This window comes from Xiphophorus maculatus, chromosome 8, assembly GCF_002775205.1.
Source record: "Xiphophorus maculatus strain JP 163 A chromosome 8, X_maculatus-5.0-male, whole genome shotgun sequence".
NCBI classification, from domain to species: Eukaryota; Metazoa; Chordata; class Actinopteri; order Cyprinodontiformes; family Poeciliidae; genus Xiphophorus; species Xiphophorus maculatus.
Window position 1 is genome coordinate 18,996,725 of NC_036450.1, and position 22,859 is coordinate 19,019,583.

Consider the following 22,859-nt stretch of genomic DNA (forward strand, 5'->3'; position numbering starts at 1 on the left):
CCCTCTTTGTGCGCCCTGGAAGCGCGTCCTCACTCGGTGCCCATCCAGCCCAACTTTGTCACCGTGGTTCATTCATATGGTTAACCAGAGTTTTTGGGACAGAATCCATGTGGCCACCCCCTGGAGAAAGAGGCGTGTAGTTGCTTCCTCCAACCGCTGGGCTTGTAACTTGACACCTGGCTGCGCGGTTCGTTTGCCATCGTTTTTACCCTCAGAAAATCTATTTAAAAAGGAAAGCGATGAGCCCAGCGCTTCTGACTCCGTAACCCCGCTGAGAAGAACCCACGCAGCTTTCCTCACCGGCCGCAGCGTCCCTCAATCTGGATCGGCATAAATGAATGAGCCACAAGGGAATATCGCCAGACGATCGCAACCTGGAAACTCTCTCTTGTCAAACAAGACAACCAGGAGGATTCTACGTCGAGCTTGACAGGCAGCTCAGCATGACTTTTTATGTCTGGAACTTCATTTCAAGATTGTCAAATGCGTGAAACGGCGGCCGGTGTTTTCTGCCCCCCTCGCAAAGGAGTCACGCTGTGATTAACGGATCAGGTTTTTGACTGGCAGGACAAATGAATACAAATGAATTTAGGCACCCGAAGGAGAGATTGCAGAACCTCTCATCTAGATACAAAGTAAGTAAGATTTTTTTGTGTGTGTGTGTGTGTGTGTGTGTGTGTGTGTGTGTGTGTGTGTGTGTGTGTGTGTGTGTGTGTGTGTGTGTGTGTGTGTGTGTGTGTGTGTGTGTGTGTGTGTGTTTGATGCTTTTGTGGGATCCGTTCAGACACACGGATGCGCTTACCTGTGATACCGGTTTGCTTTGGTCCAGGATTGACGTCCGCATGGGGTCAAAGGAGGTTCTGAATATTAATCAGACATTTTCATAGCACATATCAACGTGATGCATTTAGTGTTGCAGCAGGAATTAGTTAATCTAAGTCATTATTAAAATAAAACATGGAAGTTACGCAATACTTGTATAATTCTTACGTTTCACGTTTACATGTTTATTTTGTTGTTGTTGTTGTTTTTAATGTTGGAAAAGGTAAATGGTTCAGTCTTTCATGCAAGATTAGCTAAACTGATTCATCTGACAACACAGGGGGGTAAAGAGGGGCAATTATTAGGACCTATCAAATGTAATGAGTGGCTCATCAGCATCCTCTGCGCCGTCGAATATTTTCCACTTTCCCGGCTATTCCAAGCGGCCACTTTTACGCACTGCCAATAATGCATTAGTACTTTAAAGAAAATACCATTAAAACTAACCTTAGTGCTCATTTAATCTGGAATTAGTGTTGAAATTGTGATGGAAAATAGGCTGCAAATGTCCACAGATAGACTGGTTCTAGCTATGAATGAAAGTTTCATTCATTCATTCATTCATTCATTCTATATTTAGGACATGCATGCTTCTCTTCTTACGCTATTTGCTCTAAGTTATTATTATTTTTTAATTATCTTCAGGGATGTAACCACGTTTATGGTTTTTAATAAAACAAAAAGATGATCACAGTTCAATCGTCAGAACAAGTTGTTGAGCTTCATCCACAAATGCTTTGCCCTTTCTTACTGCTGATGTAATTGCGCAATAAAAGCAATCTACCTGTGTTGTTTTTCAGTAGGCGTCCACAAGGTGTCGCCCTTTCTATCTAATAGCTTTTGTACAGGTAATTGTTTTTTGGGGGGGTTAACTCAATTTTAGCCCTGAGAATTAGTTGCAAAATCAAATTCAGGTCTAATTTACAATGAATTTCCTAGCCTTTAGGTCTGCAGGTATTTATCCATCATTTTCAGGACTGAATTAGGTCATTACTGAAATTAGTCAACAAGTGAGCACAGACAGACCTGATGATGGAGGTGTGAGTGTCCTTCACATTAGTGTCATTAGTGTCTAGTCATTTATAGGAATTTTCCGCTGCGTGTGTGTACTTGTGTGTGCGTGTGCGAAAGGATCTCCTTTGGGAAACCTTTGCATGGAATCAGTCAGTAGTCTAAACACATGAACAGAAATGGAAACCATACACTGGGCTTTCTGTGTCTAACCTGTACACTCCCGCCTCCACCCAATCCACCCGACTGCAACTCCCTTCTGCAACAAACCAACCTTCAACTGATGTCTGCAGAAAAACAGTGCAGGTTTCAAGACAGTAACAGTAAAACCATTGCAGACTTAGTGTCCACCAGGAATGTAAGCTTTATTAGTCACTGTTAAAATTACATATATCACTTGGATACTATAAAAACACAAAAGGAATATGTATGTAATAATTAAGTTTCATCGACTAGGTCTGCTTCCGAAAGAGAAGTTTCAAATAGCATAAAAATCATTGTCTGTTTTACTGGATAACATCATAGGAGCCATTACTCATCCATCTTGCATTTTGTCCACTCAGCTTACGGTAGAATTTCCAATGCGAGTCATGTCATTGCTCATGGTTGCAGCAATAAAACCACACTAGTCTGAATGTACTGATGTTAGCCTTTCCAATCTTTGCCTCATTTCAAAAAAAAAAAAACTTCAAATGCTGTACAAAAGGAAAATCCCTACCTGTCACAGGCACTTCTAAAGCACGCTAATAGAAACCTAAACAAGCTACTAAGAATTTTGAACAAGCAGAAGCCAAGGAAAACAATGCTGCTTCCTGGGTAAACTTGTTCCAGTTTCCACAGATGCAAATGGCCCGAGGAATAAAGCGAGAGCTGATTTTACTGAACAACAACCTGTGCATTCGTGACTCGATTTCAGAGGATGGGTTTCTCAGTTGACAAGACAAAATTAGACTGTAATTATCTTGGAGTCATGGAGATTACACACACACCTAGACACAAGCACACACACCCCCACACACATCCTGTGAAAACCACAGCCAGCTGTGTGTGGGGATGGTTGTGATGAATCTTTATTAGCATCTAGGGGCTGGAAGAGCAGAAGACGCAGACACCATAACTGTACATGTTGCACACATACTCTGATTATAATTATCCAGGTCTGAAGGGAATTCTGATGCTCGTCAATGCTTAGACTAATTGTTGACTCCTGTAAACACAGAGACACCTCTTTGTCAGAGGTAGTGCAGGTAAATACATTTTAAGACAGCGACCTCCATTACCTTTTTTCCCACATTTCTGTATTTGGAACCCTGGTTGTCTGCTACTCTGTGGCCCTCTGGGCACAGCTGCTATACACATTTCCTCCTCCAATGTGTGTGTGACCATGTGTGTCTGGATGACTCCCAGCGGTAAACAGTGGCTCCCCTGCCTGTCACTAGAGCTTGGTCCTCCTGTTGAGCTCTCAAAACTAACATGGGCCAGTCTTTAGGTTCTGCTGCACACCTGGCCCTGTAGAAACTGCTGAGAGAGATATTTTTGTTTAGCTCCATGTGTGAATGCATATTGGTTTGGGAAAATAGAGTTATTGGATAAGTGTACGGTTGCATTTTTGCCTCCAAAACCCACAACCTGCGGCCCTGTGTGTGTTTGTGTTTGGGGGGGATTTCAAAGAGGAGCTCTAAGTGCTTTTGCAGAATCCTGCTTCCCGTTGTTACTCCCATGGAAACTCAGTTGCTGACAGTTGTTTTTGTTAAAGATTCTGTTTTAGTTTGATGTTAACATTAATCTCAGGATAATATCTGAATTTGTGCTGTAAACCGGGTTTCCGAGTAACACAGCTCCTTGAACTGACGGTAGTTGTATTAGTATGACAACAGAGAAGTGTTCTTTGTAAATATTCTATTGATTGCCAAATGCACTATTCCTTTAACGTGAAAAATAGTATTTTCACTAGAAACTTTCACACTGCTGCAGAATACTCCTTTATACAACTATTGTTCAAATAACACGGGAATGAACCAATGATAATCTTACTTGACCTCACCTTATCTTATTGAATACTGGATAGAGAAACTGAAACATATGAAACGGCTGGCTTTGATTATTACTGCTAACTGCTTTGTTTATTTTCGAGCAGTTTAGTATAACTCACAGGTAGTCCTTTAATCGCTAAAGATGGAGAACATACAGTAGGTAACACAAGCCATTGATGTCAAGAAAGGAGTAATCTACCCTATCCTGATTTAGCAGAAGTTGATAATCCCAACATTGTCAAGAAAACTGGCATGGGGTTGTGAGATCTTTCCAGGTACACGCAGAAAAGGTGCATAAAGGCCTGAGAGAAATAAAGCAATCTTGTGATTTGATTAAAATAATAATTAAGTTGAATATGTGTGAATACAATTGGTAATATGGGTATAAGTAATCACTAAATAACTTTCTGAAATGTATTTCTGAGTAATGATCTGTAATGATTATGTTTGATGAATTATAATAAGTGAGAAAGATGTGATTAATTCTTAATGAATATCAAAGCTGTGATGAATTGAAATTGATTCAAATGTATGTAAAATTCTGATAAGGGGAACATGAAAAGTGACACACACACCTAAAAGATGTGACACGATTTCACGATCCACAAAATCTCCTTCATTTCCTCTCAAGCTTTTTTTTTTAATGCACCTGCACACATGGCAATGTAATTGTGTCACGGCCGCTTTGAAGATCCTGGTCTAAATATTAGCTACTAACTTTGAATGAAATTGAATAGTTACAGAAGCGCAAAGCAAGGTTAGTCATTTTAGAGGCTTTCAGATGTGTGTGTGTGTGTGTGTGTGTGCGTGTGTGCGTGTGTGCGTGTGTGCGTGCGTGCGTGCGCGTGTGCGTGTGTGTGTGAAAGATGTTGTCTGAAGAGAAAAGTCTAAAAGTGACTCCTAAAGATAGCAAGTCTGAGGACGATCCCTTGCATCCAAAACTTACTGAAAGCTGAATTAAGAAGTTTCTTTGCACTTCCAACAATAAGTCTAAATGGCTATGCTGACTCAGTGTTTGATGATGTAATTCTAATTATAGTTAGGCTGTTCTCTAAGTATATCGCTTAGGAAACTCCACTGGTTTACGAGCCTAGGACTGGAACACATTTAAGATCGGATTGATGTCATTTTTAATTCCATTGATGTGTTCTAATTGTGGGAAGCTGTCAGAGATGCTGATACATAGTTTATACCTGCAGCTTTTATTCTGCTTGATGTATTTGATAATCTGGACTTTTGGGGGGTGGGGGGGAACTCCCCTGGTCAAAATTTCAATCCTGGAAACATTCTGGTTGCATTTCCAACTGGGAACTTGAATAATCCGATTAGTTTTATTATGAATTCACATTTCGAATGCCAATTAGAGCTGCACAATATATGAAATGACAATCAACATTGCAATGTGAGCGATACTGATTGATATTGATGTAATAATTTTTGAGAATATTGGTGCCCACACCTCATATAAATATCAGTGACAAAGATGCTACAGCTCAGAGAAAGTTGTTGAAATATTGCGGTGATGAAAAAGAAGATGCAAGATTATTAAGAAATTCACAATATTTTAACTGGATTGCAATTGCATGTTTCCGCATTATCAAACCTAAAACCATCTTTAAAGAAGGATTTGAAACTTCATCAAATCCTGCAGTTTCTGGATGTTTTTAATCAAATGAAAATGAAAGAAAGTCTCTCACTCCACATACTGTAACTGTTTTCCTTTTCTAACGCTATTCTTCTTTCTTTTATCAGGAGAGCCCTATTGCTCTGTACAGTTTTATATTGTACTTGTTACCTGGGACTTACACAAGTACACTCTGAAGGTAAGACTATTGTTCATCTCCATTCATTTCACATCTTCCTTTTCTTTGTTTGTTCAAAAAGGTTAATGCAAAAGGAAAAATATGCAAGACTGAGGTGATTTTGTAGTTATCCTTTGCCTGTTCAATAAAGCCGTGGAGAGTTCAAAGCCATAACAAGATTTCTTTGTGAATTTGGGGCAACTGTTGCTATGATAATCGTAGTTCAAATCGATAAAGGAAGCAAATTTAAGGAAGAAATGGGATTAGAACATTTTAACTATAAAAAACCTTGTGTTTCACTTCACATTTATGAGCTACATAACTCCAGCAGTCAAGAGGGCAAGAGGTGAGGTAGCTACGCCCTGGACAGGTCACTACACCATTGTTTTAGAGGGCAAACAACCATTCACACTCACACCCACACCTAAGGGTAATTTAAAGTGGTTCATTGACCTAACATGCATCATTTAAGACATTTGGAGAAAGCCACAGTACCTGGAAAGAAACCATGCAAGCACTGTGAGAAGATGCAACGTTTTTTGAGATTTGAACCTATGATTTTCTTGCCAGGAACCAACACTGTTAATAACAGGTCAATTTACTTTTTGGTGGTTTTCCTTGCTGAAGGAGTTCTAGATTTACTCCAGTAAATCATCACCCAGCCACCCATATAGAAAAAAACTATATTATGTAAGACTTAGCCTTTTTGTTAATTCTTAATTCATAGACCTATAAGTAAAACATTTTTTATGTTTTTTTTTTGTAAAGATTTTTTTTTTAATTGAGGAAAAATTATGCCTTTTGCTTTATATGTTTTTCCTAAGATGTTTTTAATTCACGCTGTGCAGCCCGGTTGTTGTTTCTACAGATATATTCTGACTGAGATAGATTACAACCTTTAGGAAAAGCATCTTTTATTGACTTTTCAGCTTTAGTAGCTGAAAGAAAAATATGAGAATATGAAGAATGAGAATAATCATAACTGCTCACACTACAGTGCTCAAGGGCAGCTGAGGGGAGATCTCTTGAGTGAGAATAAATGACTTCATTCTCTACAGCGGATAAAATTACAAAGTGTAGACCCTTGGTTTTTCTATTTGTGATACATTAGTGAGTTGGCACAGAGCAATGCTATGAGCTCTCGCCATGTGCTTGACACGCTGACGTTCAAACACATATGCTATGCTGTAAAACCACTGGGTTAATGTACACTATGCCCCTGTAATAGTATAATTTGTTAAATAAAGACTTTGGAAACATTAGTATCTACTTTACATTTAATGCATGCCCTGCTTTACTGCCAAGTCCTGCTGTCCCTTGCTGCCAAAGAGACCACACAGAGAGGAAAATTTACTGAGGATGAGTATACAATACACTCAGTGTATTCCTTAGTTCTATTTTATGAAGTCCTTATGTTTTGAGGCAAGAAAAGCTTTAGAAAACCAGACTGTGAAGACATCTTAAACCTTTATTTTGAAAGATTTTTCTTTAACTCTTAAATGCAAAAACTCTTTTTGCACCAAAGCAACTGTTCCCTATCTTAGGTCTATTCTCTCCACAAAATAAAAGCACACTGCATTATAACTTTCAGCAGTTGTCTACTACTGTGCAATTCAAAAGTCTGAACATAATCATTTTTCCGAATGTTTTTATTGTAGACAAAGATTTTATGAGCAATGCTTTTCCGGAACATTGCACATTAAGGCAACTCATCCCTCTTCTAAGTGCATGTCCCCATTAAACAGACTGAGTTACCCTGAGGACAATAAAGATAGTGCAGATCCTGTGGGTCACAGGTCATTGGGAAGATGAAAGCTGGGGCTACTTTGAGACTGAATGCTGACTGAGTTAAAGCTGTATAAAAAGCTGCAGACTGTATTCTGGCTCCAGGGAGGGAGATAGTGTGCTCAGTTCTAAATATCTGAAGAAAACACACTCTCAGTCAATGACCTTAAGTTATTTTGGTTAAAGCAAGTCAAATCATCCTGTGTTCACATCCAACAATCCAACTGGGATAATTTAATGTGTGAAATGAATATATCAGGCTTTCCAAAGATAATCATTTGATATTTAATTTTAAATGTAACATATTCGGTTCTGCAAGTAAGCTACTGTCTTCAAAATACACAGCGTATTTATAGATATTACACTTTAATTAATACAGATGGATCATTCAGAGGTTTTGTGGCAAAAATCTATTGTTTAAAGCTTTGAACTGATAGTATTGACTCTAGTCTATTCTTATTTCTCTTACAGAACTGTAAATAACACTGGCACATTTATAGCAAATTCCTTAGAACAGCTCAGAGTTACAGAGCTGTCTCTCTTTGCTTCACTAAAAAATTTAAAATATGGAAAATTATTGCACAATCCTCCAGGTTATGGGATAGATGTAAGTGTTCAAATAAAACCAAACAAAATGTTATTTTGTACTCCTTTGCAAGACACATTATAGCTCGCTTTTTGGAAATTAATTTTACATACTTCTTCATTTGAATCTGCAGTCAATTTCACTCAGTACCTTAATATTTAGTAGTTCTCTTTCACTTGTGGCAAAATGTGCTGACTATTAAGACTAAAAAAGAAAGATTTAAACCCCTTTAGGATGCAGTTGAATTCCTAGACATGCATGCAAAGTTCAGAAAGATGTTGGTTTAGTCTCAACATCTACATTTGCAGATTATTATTTTTTTATTTAGCTTCAAAGCAGCTGAATTTCAAATAACCGGCTAGTTAATTACATAAGGCGTAATTCAAGCCATGTATGCTGTGGGCAACATAGTTTAAAATTAGAGCCAACACTTACAGACATTGCATCACATTTTATGTCAGGCTGCTCCTTTGACAATTTGCAGACCATTAAAACAGGAAACATGTTACTGTTGTGGCCACACTTAAAGCCGTTTAAGACATCACAAGTGGCTTATGGAATAAGACTGAGAAAAAAACAACTTTGTTTTGAGGAACATTGCTGAAACTGCCCATTCAGTGACCAAGACAATAGGTAAAATAATCAAAATAGTCTCACTACCCTGCCGTGTTAAGCTGAAAGCGTCTTACAAAGTAGCTCGTGTGTGATATGTTTACATGCTTATGCTTTGTTTTGTTAATAAGATGCATCTGTAAAGTTATTTCATATTCTAGTAGGTTGACTATATATAGCACACTCCACAAGTATTGACACCTAAAAAAATAGATGATAAGATGTGGAAGGAAAAGCTTTTGTTCAAGTTTTAGGTGTTTTTAATCATTTTTGGTGATATTAATAATATTTTAGTGAGTCATTTTTTAAAAGCTATTTCCTTTTTTGTGAATCACATTTTGTGATCGAAAATGTAAATGTTCTATGGTCTTTCCCATTCTGAAGAGTGACTGAGAAAAAAAAAAACCTTCGTTTCAAATTTTGCTTAGGACTCGGAGAAACAGAGAGCCATTGATACGTAATGAAAATGTAAAAGATAATTTTGATTTATTTAAAAAATGCAACATTTGTTATATCGCACACTGAATTAGTCTAGTCAAATTAAAGAATGGGTTTTCTAAATGTTTTAGTGTGAGACTGAGTTACTGCAACATAAGATAAATCTATACTGTGCTGTGTGAAGGATTTTGTTTAGCCCTTCATACTTTATCAAAGATTATCAACCTTAGTACATTATTCAAAATCTATTTTTATTAACACACTTTGAAGTGGGTAGGAGTTCTTTCTGCAGATGTAGAAATGTAAATAATGTAAATATCCGTGCAAAGTTAATAGCAAAACACAAGGTAGGATAAGTCTTTTATTAGACTATAAAACTGTTGTAAACTTGATTGCTCTTCTGCAGCCTTCATGTTTTGGTGCCATTCCATACCATGGTGCTCATTGTATCCTAACAAAATTGTAATGTAACACAATCTATTTAAAGCAAAATCTCAAAGAATGATCTAAAAAGGTTTACACAGAACACTAATGTATTCTTCGTTCTAAACATTAAAACTTAGCGTGCTGTTTAGATAATAAATGGAGTACATAGCAACAGGCATGCATGACTAACACTGCATTCTCTTTTCTTCCCAGATGTTGATATCCTCCAAAAGTTGGGGCTTAAAGGACAGAAGCCGTCACGTTCTGTGCCAGAAGGGGTCATTCCATTCAGAGCAGGGATCATCCTCAACCAGAGGGCGCATATTGAGGCTCCATTGCACTCAGTTCTTCCAGCGGCCATCTGGCCCAAGTTGGCACTGGTCCTGAGTGTACGCTCACATCGTGTAAACAGTGCTTTCCTCTTCACTCTGCTTTCAAGCAACAAGAAGCTCCTTCTTGGTTTGCAGCTTGTACCAGGTAGTCTTGTCTTACACACAGGACTGAACACCTCAGTGACACTGCCCTATGAGCCCCATGATGGCCAGTGGCACCAGTTGGCACTGGGAATTAATGGAAAGACAGTGACTCTATATGCCTCCTGCGGAGAGCAGAGTGTCCAGGCAGACTTTGGGTGGGGCAGTGAGGAGGGACTGGCTCCAGAACTCCAGGGCTCCTTCTTGCTGGGGAAGTCAAGCCAGCACCAAGCATCAGGATACTTTGAAGGAGCAATTTGCCAGTTTGATCTGGTCCCTTCTGCACAGGCAGCTCACAACTACTGCAAATACATTAAGAAACAATGCAGGGAAGCTGACACTTACAGGCCTAACCTTTCTCCTTTACTGCCTATTCTACCAAGAGTAACAAACATTTCAGCTACTCCTGCTGTCCCTAAGCATGGTGGTTCAGACACCGCAAGGAAGACCACAAAGTTGAGCCTTGCCAGGAATGTCGCCGCTGCTGCCTCAGCTGTCAGGTATGTGGCCCCAACCCATAAAAAAAAGCTAAATCAGACAACCACACCCACTCCCCTGCTAGTAACTGTGATGCCAACCACATCCCAATTGGGTTTGGTCGTCCCTTCTTCCATAACCAAGACTGAAACTGTAACAGCACCACTCAGGACACCAGCGCCGCATGCAAAATCTCCAACCCCAAACTTGAAAGCTTCAGATCACAAAACTGCTAAGCCCACACCACCACCAAAGCCTACTCAACAAAGCAACCCAAAAGAGACTATAACAAGAACAGACAAGAAGAAATTTACCACTCCAGCCACCAAATCCCCCAAAACCAAAATTGACACTGTTTTACAAGACCAAGCTAGAGTCCTGAACCATCCACAGCCCACAACACCCAAGAAAATACTCCCCAAGTCTAAGTTTTCTCCATCCAAAGCTCCTTTGCCCAATTCCAAATCAAATTATGTCAAAGTTACCCCCTCTAAACCAACACTATCCAAAGCAAAGTCCTCAAAATCAACAGTCCCCAAAACTACAACTGCTAAGCCCCCAAAACCAATTTCTAAACAAACTGCCAAGCCAACAAAAAAACCCAAAACTACCAAGGCTTCAGTCACTCCTCGACCTACCAAGCCTACAGACCACACAGTAACGCCACCTGCCACTGATGGTTTCCTGAGCTGGGAGGTGCCACCAACACAGTTCTCAATGCTGACAGGACCAAAGGGAGAGAAAGGAGATCCTGGCCCACCGGTAAGAACATCTGTTCACCCTTAATTTGAAGCAGTACCATAAACAGGTAAATTAAACTGAGAAGGACATCCCATTTATGTTCGCTTTTGCTGGTTCTGGGTGGCCTTTCATAAAAGTAGAAAAAAAAAAAAAAAAAAACAACGAAAGAAAAAAAAAGTCACAATAGAGTGAAGCCAGTCGGTTCTGTATTTTGTCAAAACTTATGTCAAAACCTTTTACAGATGCCATTTAAGTCAAACACTAACACTTTAAATAGAAAATCTTCTAAATACATTTTCTGTTGTCTTAAACAGTTCAAGAGTTTCTAATTTACTTCCGTACGTTCTCCTTCATTTGTTCATTGAACCATCCAGGATGGTTGTGACGTGCTGCGTTTCACGCTTTGCCATCTCTTGACCAGATTCCTCTGTTAGAGAAGGCTAGTCAAGGTCACACTAAGCCCCTTTCAGATCGAGGTTGAAGGTCAAAGCAGTCGGCAAACACTGAGTTTCTCAATACACGCACAAGGTTAGGTCAGGCCTTCAGTGTGTCGCCTGAAGCTGAAACCCAGCTTAACCCTTTCAAGAGGTCAGTTCACACTCAGCTTCAGAATCTGTCTGCATTACAGCTGACCACTCAGCTTAAGTAATGTCTTACTTCCAGGTCTCTGTTTTTTGCAGATACACTGAAACTACTTCTTAACCATTAATGTGTGCATACTACTATTTATTTTTGTTTATTTTTTAGCTTTTATAAGTAATCTGTGGTTTTCGTATTGTTGATGCAATGTACTCCAAACAGGGCATAAGTTGTGGGATAGACAGATTAGCCCTCTATGGCATGGCGTTGCCCTCAGGCAACAAACCACATAGCTGTACCTCACATTGCTCCTTTATTTTATTTCTTGGGGGGGCATGATTTTTGGCATATTTTTGTCCAAAAAATAGTTCTTTTATGAATATAGTTTTTGTTTGATTTGTATTTCATTTCTCATAATCAGTGTAGACAATCTTGGTGTTCTAGACCAATGTTACCCTGAGGCAACAAACCCAAATCTGGTTCCAGGAGGTGTCAGAGTCCGATTTTATGATTGACATGTAATTAGGGACCACCAAGCTCCCAAAGAATGCAGGAAAATATTTCTTCCCCACAAAAATAAAAAGTCATGCCATAGAGGGTTAAAGGGAATTACCAGTGTATTTTATGTTAAGTAAACATTAAAAAAGAAAATTTACACTATGTTGGCTACAACAAGTTACTGTTGTCTGCTTAATTTAGCAAAGCAAAGGTAATTTCTTCAAATAAATCTTCTTTAAACCACTTTCTCAAATTCTGACTAATGTCTCAGATTTTACTACTGCTTTGAAAATATTTCCCGTAACCTTAGTTGTGCAGCTGAATCTATTTCATATGGCATATAAGTTGACATTTGCTGGAAGTGAGATTGTTAAGCTAATGTACTGGCCATGTGTTTAAATTGAATTTGGTTATGTGGCAATTGATTTCATTTTTCAGTCGTCTGCCAGCTTTAATGGACATTTAAACAGCTAGAGCTTAAATACTCTTGCAATCAAGAGAACTTAATTTGACTAAATCTTACAGCAAAAAGTGCTTTAAATAAACATTTAGGCCCAGTTTGCTTTTGTACAATTTTTGGTTTTATGGCTGTTTCATTTTATTGTGGAGAGGAAGAATATCAACCAATAATATGAATTATATTGAAGCTAATCTGAATTTACCTTGGTTAGTATTTGATTTCCAACAAAACATGTCCTAAGACTTCATAAAACCTTTGTTGGCAGTCACAGTAGTTACACATTTCTTGTGGTCTCCAGATTTGCTCAAAATCTCAAGAAGGATTTTGGCCCACTCGTTTGTACAGAAACTCTTTAAATCTTTTAGGTTTCTTGGCTGCCACTTGGCAACTTGAAATTTCAGGTCTCTCCTCAAATTTTCTATTACATTGAGGTCATGAGACTGGCTAGACCCCTCCTAGTACTTAATGTGGTGTCTCTTTGGCAGGGTGTTTTGACTCGTTTTCTTTTTGGAATACCCTTCCACAACCCACTTTCTGTGTTCTGGCTGAGGATAGAAAAGTATCCTCCATGATTTTATGTTACATGGCTCCTTCGACTACAGGATGCATTAAAGTCATCCTGTACCCTTATTGAGAAAAAAAAGGAAAGCCAAAGCATAATATTTCCATTTAAATACGTAACTGTGAAAATGATGTTCTTCATATTCAGCATTTCTCTTCCTCCCAACAGAGTGAGTAGTGTTGATGCCAAAAACAGCTTGATTTTGATTGCACATTTCTTATTTCCAAGCCTTCTCTGGCAGGGAAACATGAAGGACAGTAAGGATTTAAAACCAGTACTTTGAATGTTTGCTGGCAAATGTAAAACTGACTTACATATGAGGTTTGCAAGATTACAATCCAGTCGTGGATATCTTGAGATCTTGGATAAGTTTCTCCAAGGTAAATGGTTGTGGGCTGATCCCTCACTTTTTTCATGATCATCTGCACCCCATAATATAAGATCTTTCCAAATGTTCCAGACCAATTGATGGTCTTTTCCTATTTTTTCATTGCTTTGCTTTAGCTTTACTATCTCATCTTCAGTAGTCTCTGCCAGTTCTATAGTCTTGTCCCTAGTGATGAAGATGAAGGACTGAAAGAGACAAAGTCTGTGGAAAGGTGTGTTTTATGCACATACCACAAGTGCTTTCAATGAATTAATTTGAAGCTGATGTTATCCAGCAATCTTATCTGCCCCCACAAAGGACTGAAAACTAGCCACTGTCTCCTTTCGCTGATTGATTACTGACTGACTAACCTGCCCACCAGGTCACATCTGCATGTGTGCAATTAAACAAAAGTCACCCACACCATTGCCAGCTTAGCAACTTTGTCGCTATATTTGTATTGGAGCAGTTGCACTGATGGTGTGTTTTGACCTTACAACACAGTGTCAATTAAAAACAAAACTGGATAAAATAGGAATCAGCAGATCGCCAATCGTCTTATAACAGTGATTAGCTTGAAAACTGCATTCGGTGCAACCCTAGTTATATTTTTAAGAGGTATAAAATCAGTTGAAGATGAAATTGATGTGAACATAAATGTACACTTCAGAACATACAGTTGTGAGTGTTAAGTATTTCAGGAGATGTAAAAATGAAGTTTTTTTTCCTTATATTTAAATGTTGGATGTCTGACACTAAAATGAGGAAACTTGTTATTTTAATTTATGTGATGAAGATAAATTGAGGATATCTTTTAAATGCAGAGCATCTACAGTATATGAAATATTAATCATAAGATCCACAGGCCTTATGTCAGCCAAAGCAGCTGCCACTGCTCTGTTTTCCTTCCTCCTGTCCCTCTTTTCTAATTAAAAGAAAACGAATGAGCAGAAGCCTGGAAGAGACACACAGAGGCATTGAGTGGCGCAGGAAATGACCTGTTATTTCTAGTCTTTCTACAGTTTCCTGCCGCTTGGGCTCTGATGGTTTTGATAAATACGTTTTAACTCTTATCACCCGGAGATTGAATTACTTCAGAGGGAAAGAGGATCACTTTTTTTGACACATAGCAGAACCATTTAACGTGCAACCCCTCAAAAAACCTGAGCTGATGGATTTGACAAATATGACTGTAGAAAACTACTGGGGTGCTAAAGAGACTGTTTGTTTGGTATGTCAGCATGGAGCACTGATTGAAAATCCTCTCTCCAGGGACGGCCAGGAACTTCAGGGAAACCAGGCCTGCCAGGCAAGAGGGGTCCGCGGGTAAGTCTGGCTGACCAAACACATCTAGACATATTCTATGTGTCATTCCTTGACACATTCTTGCATAGCTTATTATGATAGCAAAGGATGTATGTCTGTGCTGAAGCAGCTAGATCCCACATCATTTTAAATCCCTCTCATTGAGCAGCTGATGCACGCAAGCTCTTTTGCATGCTTGCAGACAAAGTTCTCCTATGCAGGCGGATTGACCATGTTCAGCACAAGGCTGCGAGTGCTGATCTCTCACTCTTGAGCATAAACAGGAAAGCTGCTATAAAGACGACCATTCAAAAGCATATCTGTGCCACAGGATGCCTAATAAAAGCACAGTACACAGACATAAAACACATGGCTTCACTGGACTTTCTCCTCCCAACTGAGCTGTTGCAGCAGGCCTCACGGACACTTTGTAGGAATTCCGCTCTAGACAAATGAAGGCCCAATTTTTCCAAGCCAGTTAATCAGATGTAGTCTCATTCAAGAGTCTTAATTTAGTGAATGTCCTTCCACCTCCTTTGATTCTCCTTGTGACTCATGGTTTTGGAAATGTTTCTAAAAGTTGGTGGAGAATTTGGACAACCATATTCTACTACTTTTGTCAAAAACGGAAATATTCTTACAACATCTGAATCTCTTCTAATGAGGTGTTGTGCCAATATTTACTGTATATAACTCACTTTTTCCACTAGTGGCACAATTAGAGTTAAGAATTGTAGCTTTTAGTAAATTGCCTGAACAGCTGTGAGAGCATTTGCAATAAAATGTTCTCCCCTTTCCGAAAGAGCTGCTTTAAACCAGGTAAACTCTTTAACTTTCCTGCCGGTGCAATCAGCATCTCAAAATTGTCCCATGGTGTTTAGTTTAAAATCCCAAAAAACACATGAAAATAAAACGCAACCCTCCATGCGTAGTCTCTCACTTATCCAAGATTGGGTTGTAGAGGTAACAGGTCCAGCAGGGAAATGCAGACATCCCTCTTCTGTTCATTTTGGGGAATCCCAAAGCGTTCCCAGGCAGGAAGGGATGGATTGTGCCCATGGTATGATCTGGATCTGTGTTGGGGTCTCTACCCAGTTGGACCTGCTCAGAAATCCTTCAGTGGATCCATCCTGGCCAGATGAACCACCTCAGTGCACTGTGGAGGAGCAGCAGCTCTATTCCAAGTTCCCTTAATGTAGGACTCAACCAGGCTGAGCATAGCCGCCCTACAGAGGAACATCATTTCAGTTGCTAGTATTCATAGTCTCGCTTTCCATATTTCATGACCATAGGTGAGGGTTAAGACATAGAGCTTTATGGCTCAGATCTTTCTTCTTTAGATTACTGACTCTGTGGTTTGTTTGTTTTTTATGCTAGAGGTTACTTTAAAATATTTACGGAAGAAGAAAGCTCAGATCATTTCAACATTAAAGCTCTAGAATTTACTCTGGAGTATACCTTATTATGAATAAAAGTATAGGAGGATAAGAAGGTCTTTTTCTGGGTTCATTAGAGATAATTAAACCTAAAGTCCCACAATTTCATCTCAGATAAGCAATGCTTATGATCCAAATCACATTTAGGTAAATTAAACTTTAATTGAGCTAGAAATGCCTCCTCAGTGCAGTGAAATCTAGTCAGACCAAGTGTAATTCAGAGTCCAATATTTTGTGCTTTCTGAAATTCAGCAGTGTTTTCAAATATAACAACAAAATGTAAATATAGCATATTTATCTACTGCAATATCATAATGAAAATAAATAGCAGGGACCACTTCCCTGTGAATGAATAGAATCATTGCTGGTTAAGATCTCTTCTTGCCTGGTGAAAGTAGTACGGTGGCCCTGAGGTGCAAACTTCTTCAGCAAATTGAAAGCACAAATACAAATTACAAAAACACAACAACAAATTGAAAAACACTACAACATTAACAAAGCACAATTACAAATTACAAAAACACTACAACATTAACAAAGCACAATTACAAATTACAAAAACACCACAACATTAACAAAGCACAATTACAAATTACAAAAACACTACAACATTTATGAAGCACAATTACAAATTACAAAAACACCACATCAACAAAACGGAAAGTTTCATTGGAGCTCCGGCTGCATCTTTTAGGGTTATTATCCTGCTGGAATGAGAGCCTCCGTTCCCCTCTCTAGTCATTTGCACCCTCTGAGAGTTTTTCTTTGAGAATTTCTCTGCATTTATCTCCATCCACCACAGATCGACTTCTCAGGTTCCATTGCAAAATAACAAAAAGGTCAGATGGTACTGCCTTCCATACACCTCCACAAAGCAACTTACCATTGTCCCTTAAACGTATTCTCTAACCTGAGATGTGGATCTCTATTTCTCCACCACAGATATGAGTGCGGGTTAATGGTCTATATGTACCTGACTAATTCTTATAGCTGCTTTCTCCTGCCCTGGCTTCCACCCTTCATCTTTAAATGTTAATGCAGGGTTAGCAAAGTGCAAAGAATGAAAGTCAAGTTTTCCTTGTAAGTATCAATGATTTTGGTGCAAATTTAACAAGGAATTCTTGCAAATACAAGGATCTCTTGCAAACATCACAATGTCTGACCTCACGCCATTTTATTTATGACGTTACAACATGGGATTGTGTACATGCCTTTGCACTAATCCCACACTGTGAAGCATAGATGTATGCATCTGTGTTTATGGCCTTCCTATATTGAGAGTAAGGCCAATCATGGAGCTTTTCCTGTAAACAAAATCATTTATCAAGTTCAACTGCAGCTGCCAAGTGTGTGTGCTAACACATGGATGCATGTACACATATTTACACAGATGGAAACACATACTTTGCGCAAACAAATGCTCTCCAAAAGCCACGCCTCTTAACCAGATGGACGTGTGGTTTCCATTTAGAGAATGGGATCCACCACATCAGGGACATAATCAACTCCAAATAACAGCTCTAGGCTTCAAGCTTACAGGTGGTGAAATATAAATTGATATATTTATATTTCACCACTCATAGCTTTGAGTGGAAGCTATGAAAACACAGCTTCTACTCTTGGGGGTCAGCCGGAGAGTGAACTTCTCCATCATTTTTCCGCCCGACCTTCTTTAGCCCTGGATTACTGGAGTTCTGTATGATAACACACAGAGGCCCATTGAGCCCCAGAATGGTCACCCATGAACCTTGACCTCTGGTCTGGCACATGTGAGTGTGAGATGCCGTTGTCATAGTAACAAATGTCTGCTTGGACGCTTTGCAAGGTGTCCATGAATGACCAATCCGACCTTTTCCTCCAGGCGTGTTTGTGGGTGTGCGATGATGAGGATGGTAGGAGGGTGTGAGAGGAAAAGTGGATGCTTCATGGGTGTACAGGCCGGTATCTGTCTCGGGCAGTGCCTGCACAGAGTTGTCTGGAGCCTCATGGGTCAAAGGGGTCTTTGTCTCATAGGAAGAAAATCTCCATCACCCGTCTTTACTCAAGCTTGCTCATGCACAACACTCCTCTGTCCTTAAATAAATCCCTGAAACCTTCCTCCACCCATTTGAACACAAAGAAATTAGAAAAACTTAAGATCTGACCAGTGCGGTCAGAGGTTTACATAAACTCATCATTAGTAAGATTGTCACAGTCATCTTTGGCTTTTATTGATGCATTTGAACTGTTTATGTTTTTAGGAAAGGATCATAGAACAAACAAAAATATTTTTTTTTAAAACCAAGACTTGGGTGCACAAGTCTTATCTTATTGTGGGTTTTCTCTACTCCAGAGAAGACAGAGAGTTTTAAATGTACACTTACACCCTCACTAACATTTGGATAAATGTTCCTGAGCAAGTCACAGAGATGCCAAACTGCTTTTGTAGCCAATAACAAACTTCAGGCTTCACGGTCTTATCAAAATTGGTGGAGTTATTTAAATCTGTTGGTGTCCTGACATGGTCCCAATTTTTCAACACATTTTCAATACATTTTCAATAGGTCTGATTGAGGGGCTATTCTAAAATTTTATGCTAGACAGCTTTGTTCATTCTTAAACCAGCCTTCAAGGATGTTTGGGACCATTTCCCTTGGCAACGGATCTGCTTTTTGAGAGTCTTAATAATCCTCTGAACTGTGAATAAGGCTTCCTGTGCTGGAAAATGACTAATATGTTTCAGGATAATAAAAATCACAACCACTTTCTAGTTGTTAACTTTTGCAATCCCTGTTAGCACCTTCATACATTTTTACATTTGGGCAAATAAATATCTAAATTTTTCCATCATCAATTTCAGACGTGTTGTGGCTTTTATGAGCTTTTACTGTTGTTATTGTGCTAATGTGTTAGATTACTTAGAATTTAAGTTGTCCAGACCTCGGCTCGGTGTATGATGTATTTACCTCTGAAACTGGCTGGTAAAGCCGCTCATTAACACAGTCTGCTGCTGTAATTTACGTGACATTATTAAGCTGAGAATTCCACTCCTCTCATTCAACAATGGCTAGACACGCTTTTGAATCTCTAACGAACAGTGAAATGTTTCCCCTCGAGGAAAATGTTCTCTTGTGTACATGTCCGGTTCACAATCTGTAATTATCAGGACATCAAGTGGTTTCGCATGCTCTCTTTATTTCATGTTAGGTCATTAGATGTTGTCCCATAGAGTCTTGTTTGGCCCAATACCACAGAGTACTTCTTTTATCTTTAATACGATGCCTTTTTATGCATTTGAAGTGTGTTTTATTAGCCAGGGTCTGTTTGTTGCATAGCCTATTTTTTCCTCTGCGTAAGAATGTAATGATAGAAGTGATGTCACTCAGCTAGCCAAGTTGTATAACATATAGTGTAGTGCATTACAAAAGTTTTCACCCCCTTGAACCTTTCCACATTTTGTCATTTCACAAACTGTATGTATTTTGTGTGGGTAGTGTATGAAGGTGAAGTGGAATATTTATTTCTACAATAAATCTGAAAAGTTTGGTTTGTATTCATGCTCCGTTTTGCTCTGACACCACTAAATAAAATCCAGTCCCATCTTCAGAAGTCACCCAGTCCGCTTGTTCTGTTCAGTCAGATTGATGAAAGAGTTCTGGTTTGCAATAAGACAGAATGAGGAAAGAATAGCTGAAAGGATGTGAATATGAATGTTTGGAGTCCACAAAGAATGTGTTGCATAGGAACATTTTTATAAGAACCACAATGACGCCCCTGAGTCCCTGTTCACTGAATAGTGGTTTATTTTTATTTTTTTATTTAGTAGCCCTCAGCTGACATGTGCTCCACCCTAGTGCTCTCTAATTAGACACCTGTTGTAAGAGAAAGGCACACTACATAGAAACAAGAACATATACAACTGAACCCCAGTGCCAGCCCATGCCCGCTAGTGCACTGCCCAACCTGTGGTAAGCCGCTGGTTTAATTTTGAAACATGTAATTCTAACGTGCCTTGTTTGTTTAAGTTTATTTAGGGCACAACAGCGTTCCTTAATGCTGTGTGGACAGACCGCCTCCCATGGAATGCCAGCTGCACACAAACTCAAGGGTGAAAGGGGAAGTGTGTGGGATGAAAAGATCTTTAAAACATCACAGCATTTAGAAGAGAACAATTGCACCTTGTGAAAAGGATTTCTATTTCTTTAATAGCATTTTTTCCTTAAATTAATAGGAAACAAAAAGTCCTCTATAAATGAAGTAGGTTGGACTTCCAGTGCCTAGCAACAAGATCGTACAGCCCCTCAAATTTAGCCTTATTACAACCACAACCTGTAATGTACTTTAATAATTTTTTTGTGACAGATCAGATGGAAATATAAAATGTGTGTTGCCTCAACAGAGACATAAATCTTTCAGAGTCTCAAAATATTTCTTCCAGGACTGCTTTGTATTTAACTCCAGCCACGTTTCTTTGCCTACCTAAGAAAAACATCCCCACAGCATGATTCTGCCACTACTAAGTCACACTTTGTGGGAGCGATGTGGTCAGGGTGTGGTGCATTGTCAAACCTGCATGTTATTCTTTTAGGATCTAATCTGATCAGAGCATCTTCTTGCGAATTGTTGCTGTGTCCTCTATATTTCTGTGGATCTCTGCAGCTCCTCCAGAGTTACGATGGGCTTCTGGGATTGTTTTTTTGATTGATGCCGTAGATGCATTGAAGATCAGTTTAGGTTTGCAGTTGTTATTCACTGGTGAGCAGACCTTACCATGGTACAGTTGTGTTTATATTGAGATTAAATAACTCACATGTGAACTTTATTTATTAAGTAGATGAGTTCTAAAAACAAGTCCACCTGTTCTGACTAAAACAAAATCTAATAGTTACATTTTATTTTGTTTTAGGATTTCAAAGTTAAAAGGTAGAACACAAATGCTCTGTAAAATATTTGAAAAACATGTATTCTCCTTTCTATTGCATTTTTGTTGGTCTGTTACTTAAAATCACAGTGAGATACTGTACATTGGATTTTTGTGGAATAAAGTGTCAAAATTGGCAAAAGTTGATGGAGTAGGAATGATTTGGCAAAAAAAACTGATATTGACTCTACATCATAAGGAAGTAATCTTATCTTTTGAAATGTTGTGCAAAAAACAGAACATCTCTTGAATATAAGTAAATTTTCTGCCTTAGGTGGTCTAGACAAAACTGTCATCAGTTTCTGACAGAACGATAAATTACAGCAGAACGGATTTATGCAGTCTTGTCTGCACCAAACCAAAACGTCTGTTTTTGAATTTTTCTCAAAGGGCATTTTTGTGGAGCTGTATAGTCAACTCCAAACCCCAAAATGTTTTTCTTTTCTCTCACTTGGAAAAAATGGGTCTTTGAGAGTCTAGTTGACAGTTGGTGTCGGCTTTTGATGCAGCTGATCAGACCTCGACCATTAAAGCCTCGTTGTTTGTTTGGAGTGACCCCAACAAAATCCAGTGACCCAGTTCCTAAAGCACTCATGGCTATTCTTCTACAACCAACACAGCCAACCCTTGACCCCTGAACTGGGATAGGTTAGGGGCCTTAAGGTGCCACATCACATGCAGAGAACAAGGGGGAGGTCAGAAATTCAACAGGAAGGACTCTCTCAGGGTTCCTGAAAGCAGACAGTCAGACGGGTTGATGAGCGTTGTTGCAGCCCACCCCCCACGCTCCTGTCTGCAGGCAACAGCTCAAACCCAAAAGCAGTTATAGATTCGTTCCCTGGATCCCAAAGTTTCTTTGCTGAACCTTCCCATGGGGTGGGGGTGCTGGATAGACTGTGAGGGTTCACATTACCAACATGCTGCCATGACTGATCTTGCTCTGTTTCTGTCCATCTCCTCATAATCTGCCAGCGCAGACAGACACAGAGATCTGCGGTGAAGTTCAAACTCGCAAGTCTGTGACATTGGACTGTCAGCATTAGTCATTAACATGCCTGGCTCTTGTGTGTTTGTTTGTGGCTGGATGTATGGAAGTGGGGGTTGGATCGTGAGCCAACTATGGACAGGAAAACACAGCCATATGTTGGAGCGGCTCCAGGGAGCCCCATTTTCCATGAGCCCCCCTGCAACATCAACCCCAAATACCACATGCACACGTCCACGCACACACACAAAGTTAAAACATATTAGCAGAATGGCTGAGTTTCTCCAGACTTTCTTTAATATTGTCTTAGCTAAGGCAAAGGCACAAATCATGCATCTTTACATGCATCTTTATTGCAGGAAATGAATCCTGCAATATTTTTATGTGTTTTGTTTTATCTGATGTTTTTTTCTAGGGTGACCCTGGCCCCCATGGGAATCCTGGTAGACCTGGTCCACCTGGGCTAAAGGTAAACAGTCTTAGTCAGACTTAAAATCACAAGTAATCATTGTGTTCTTATAAAAAACAACAGTAAACCATGCTTTTATATCTGCCCTAATT

General features: G+C 39.2%; 1 protein-coding gene across 1 annotated transcript in view; it reads left to right on the plus strand.

Moving 5' to 3' along the window:
- The first annotated feature begins 231 nt into the window (after positions 1-231).
- Positions 232-22,859, plus strand: part of col27a1 (collagen type XXVII alpha 1 chain) — an 80,436-nt gene continuing 57,808 nt past the window's right edge. The window contains exons 1-5 of the mRNA XM_023338353.1: positions 232-635; positions 5,619-5,689; positions 9,729-11,227; positions 14,945-14,998; positions 22,714-22,767. Coding sequence (XP_023194121.1) covers positions 583-635; positions 5,619-5,689; positions 9,729-11,227; positions 14,945-14,998; positions 22,714-22,767 — 1,731 coding nt within the window. The 5' untranslated portion in view covers positions 232-582. The remainder of the gene's footprint in view (positions 636-5,618; positions 5,690-9,728; positions 11,228-14,944; positions 14,999-22,713; positions 22,768-22,859) is intronic.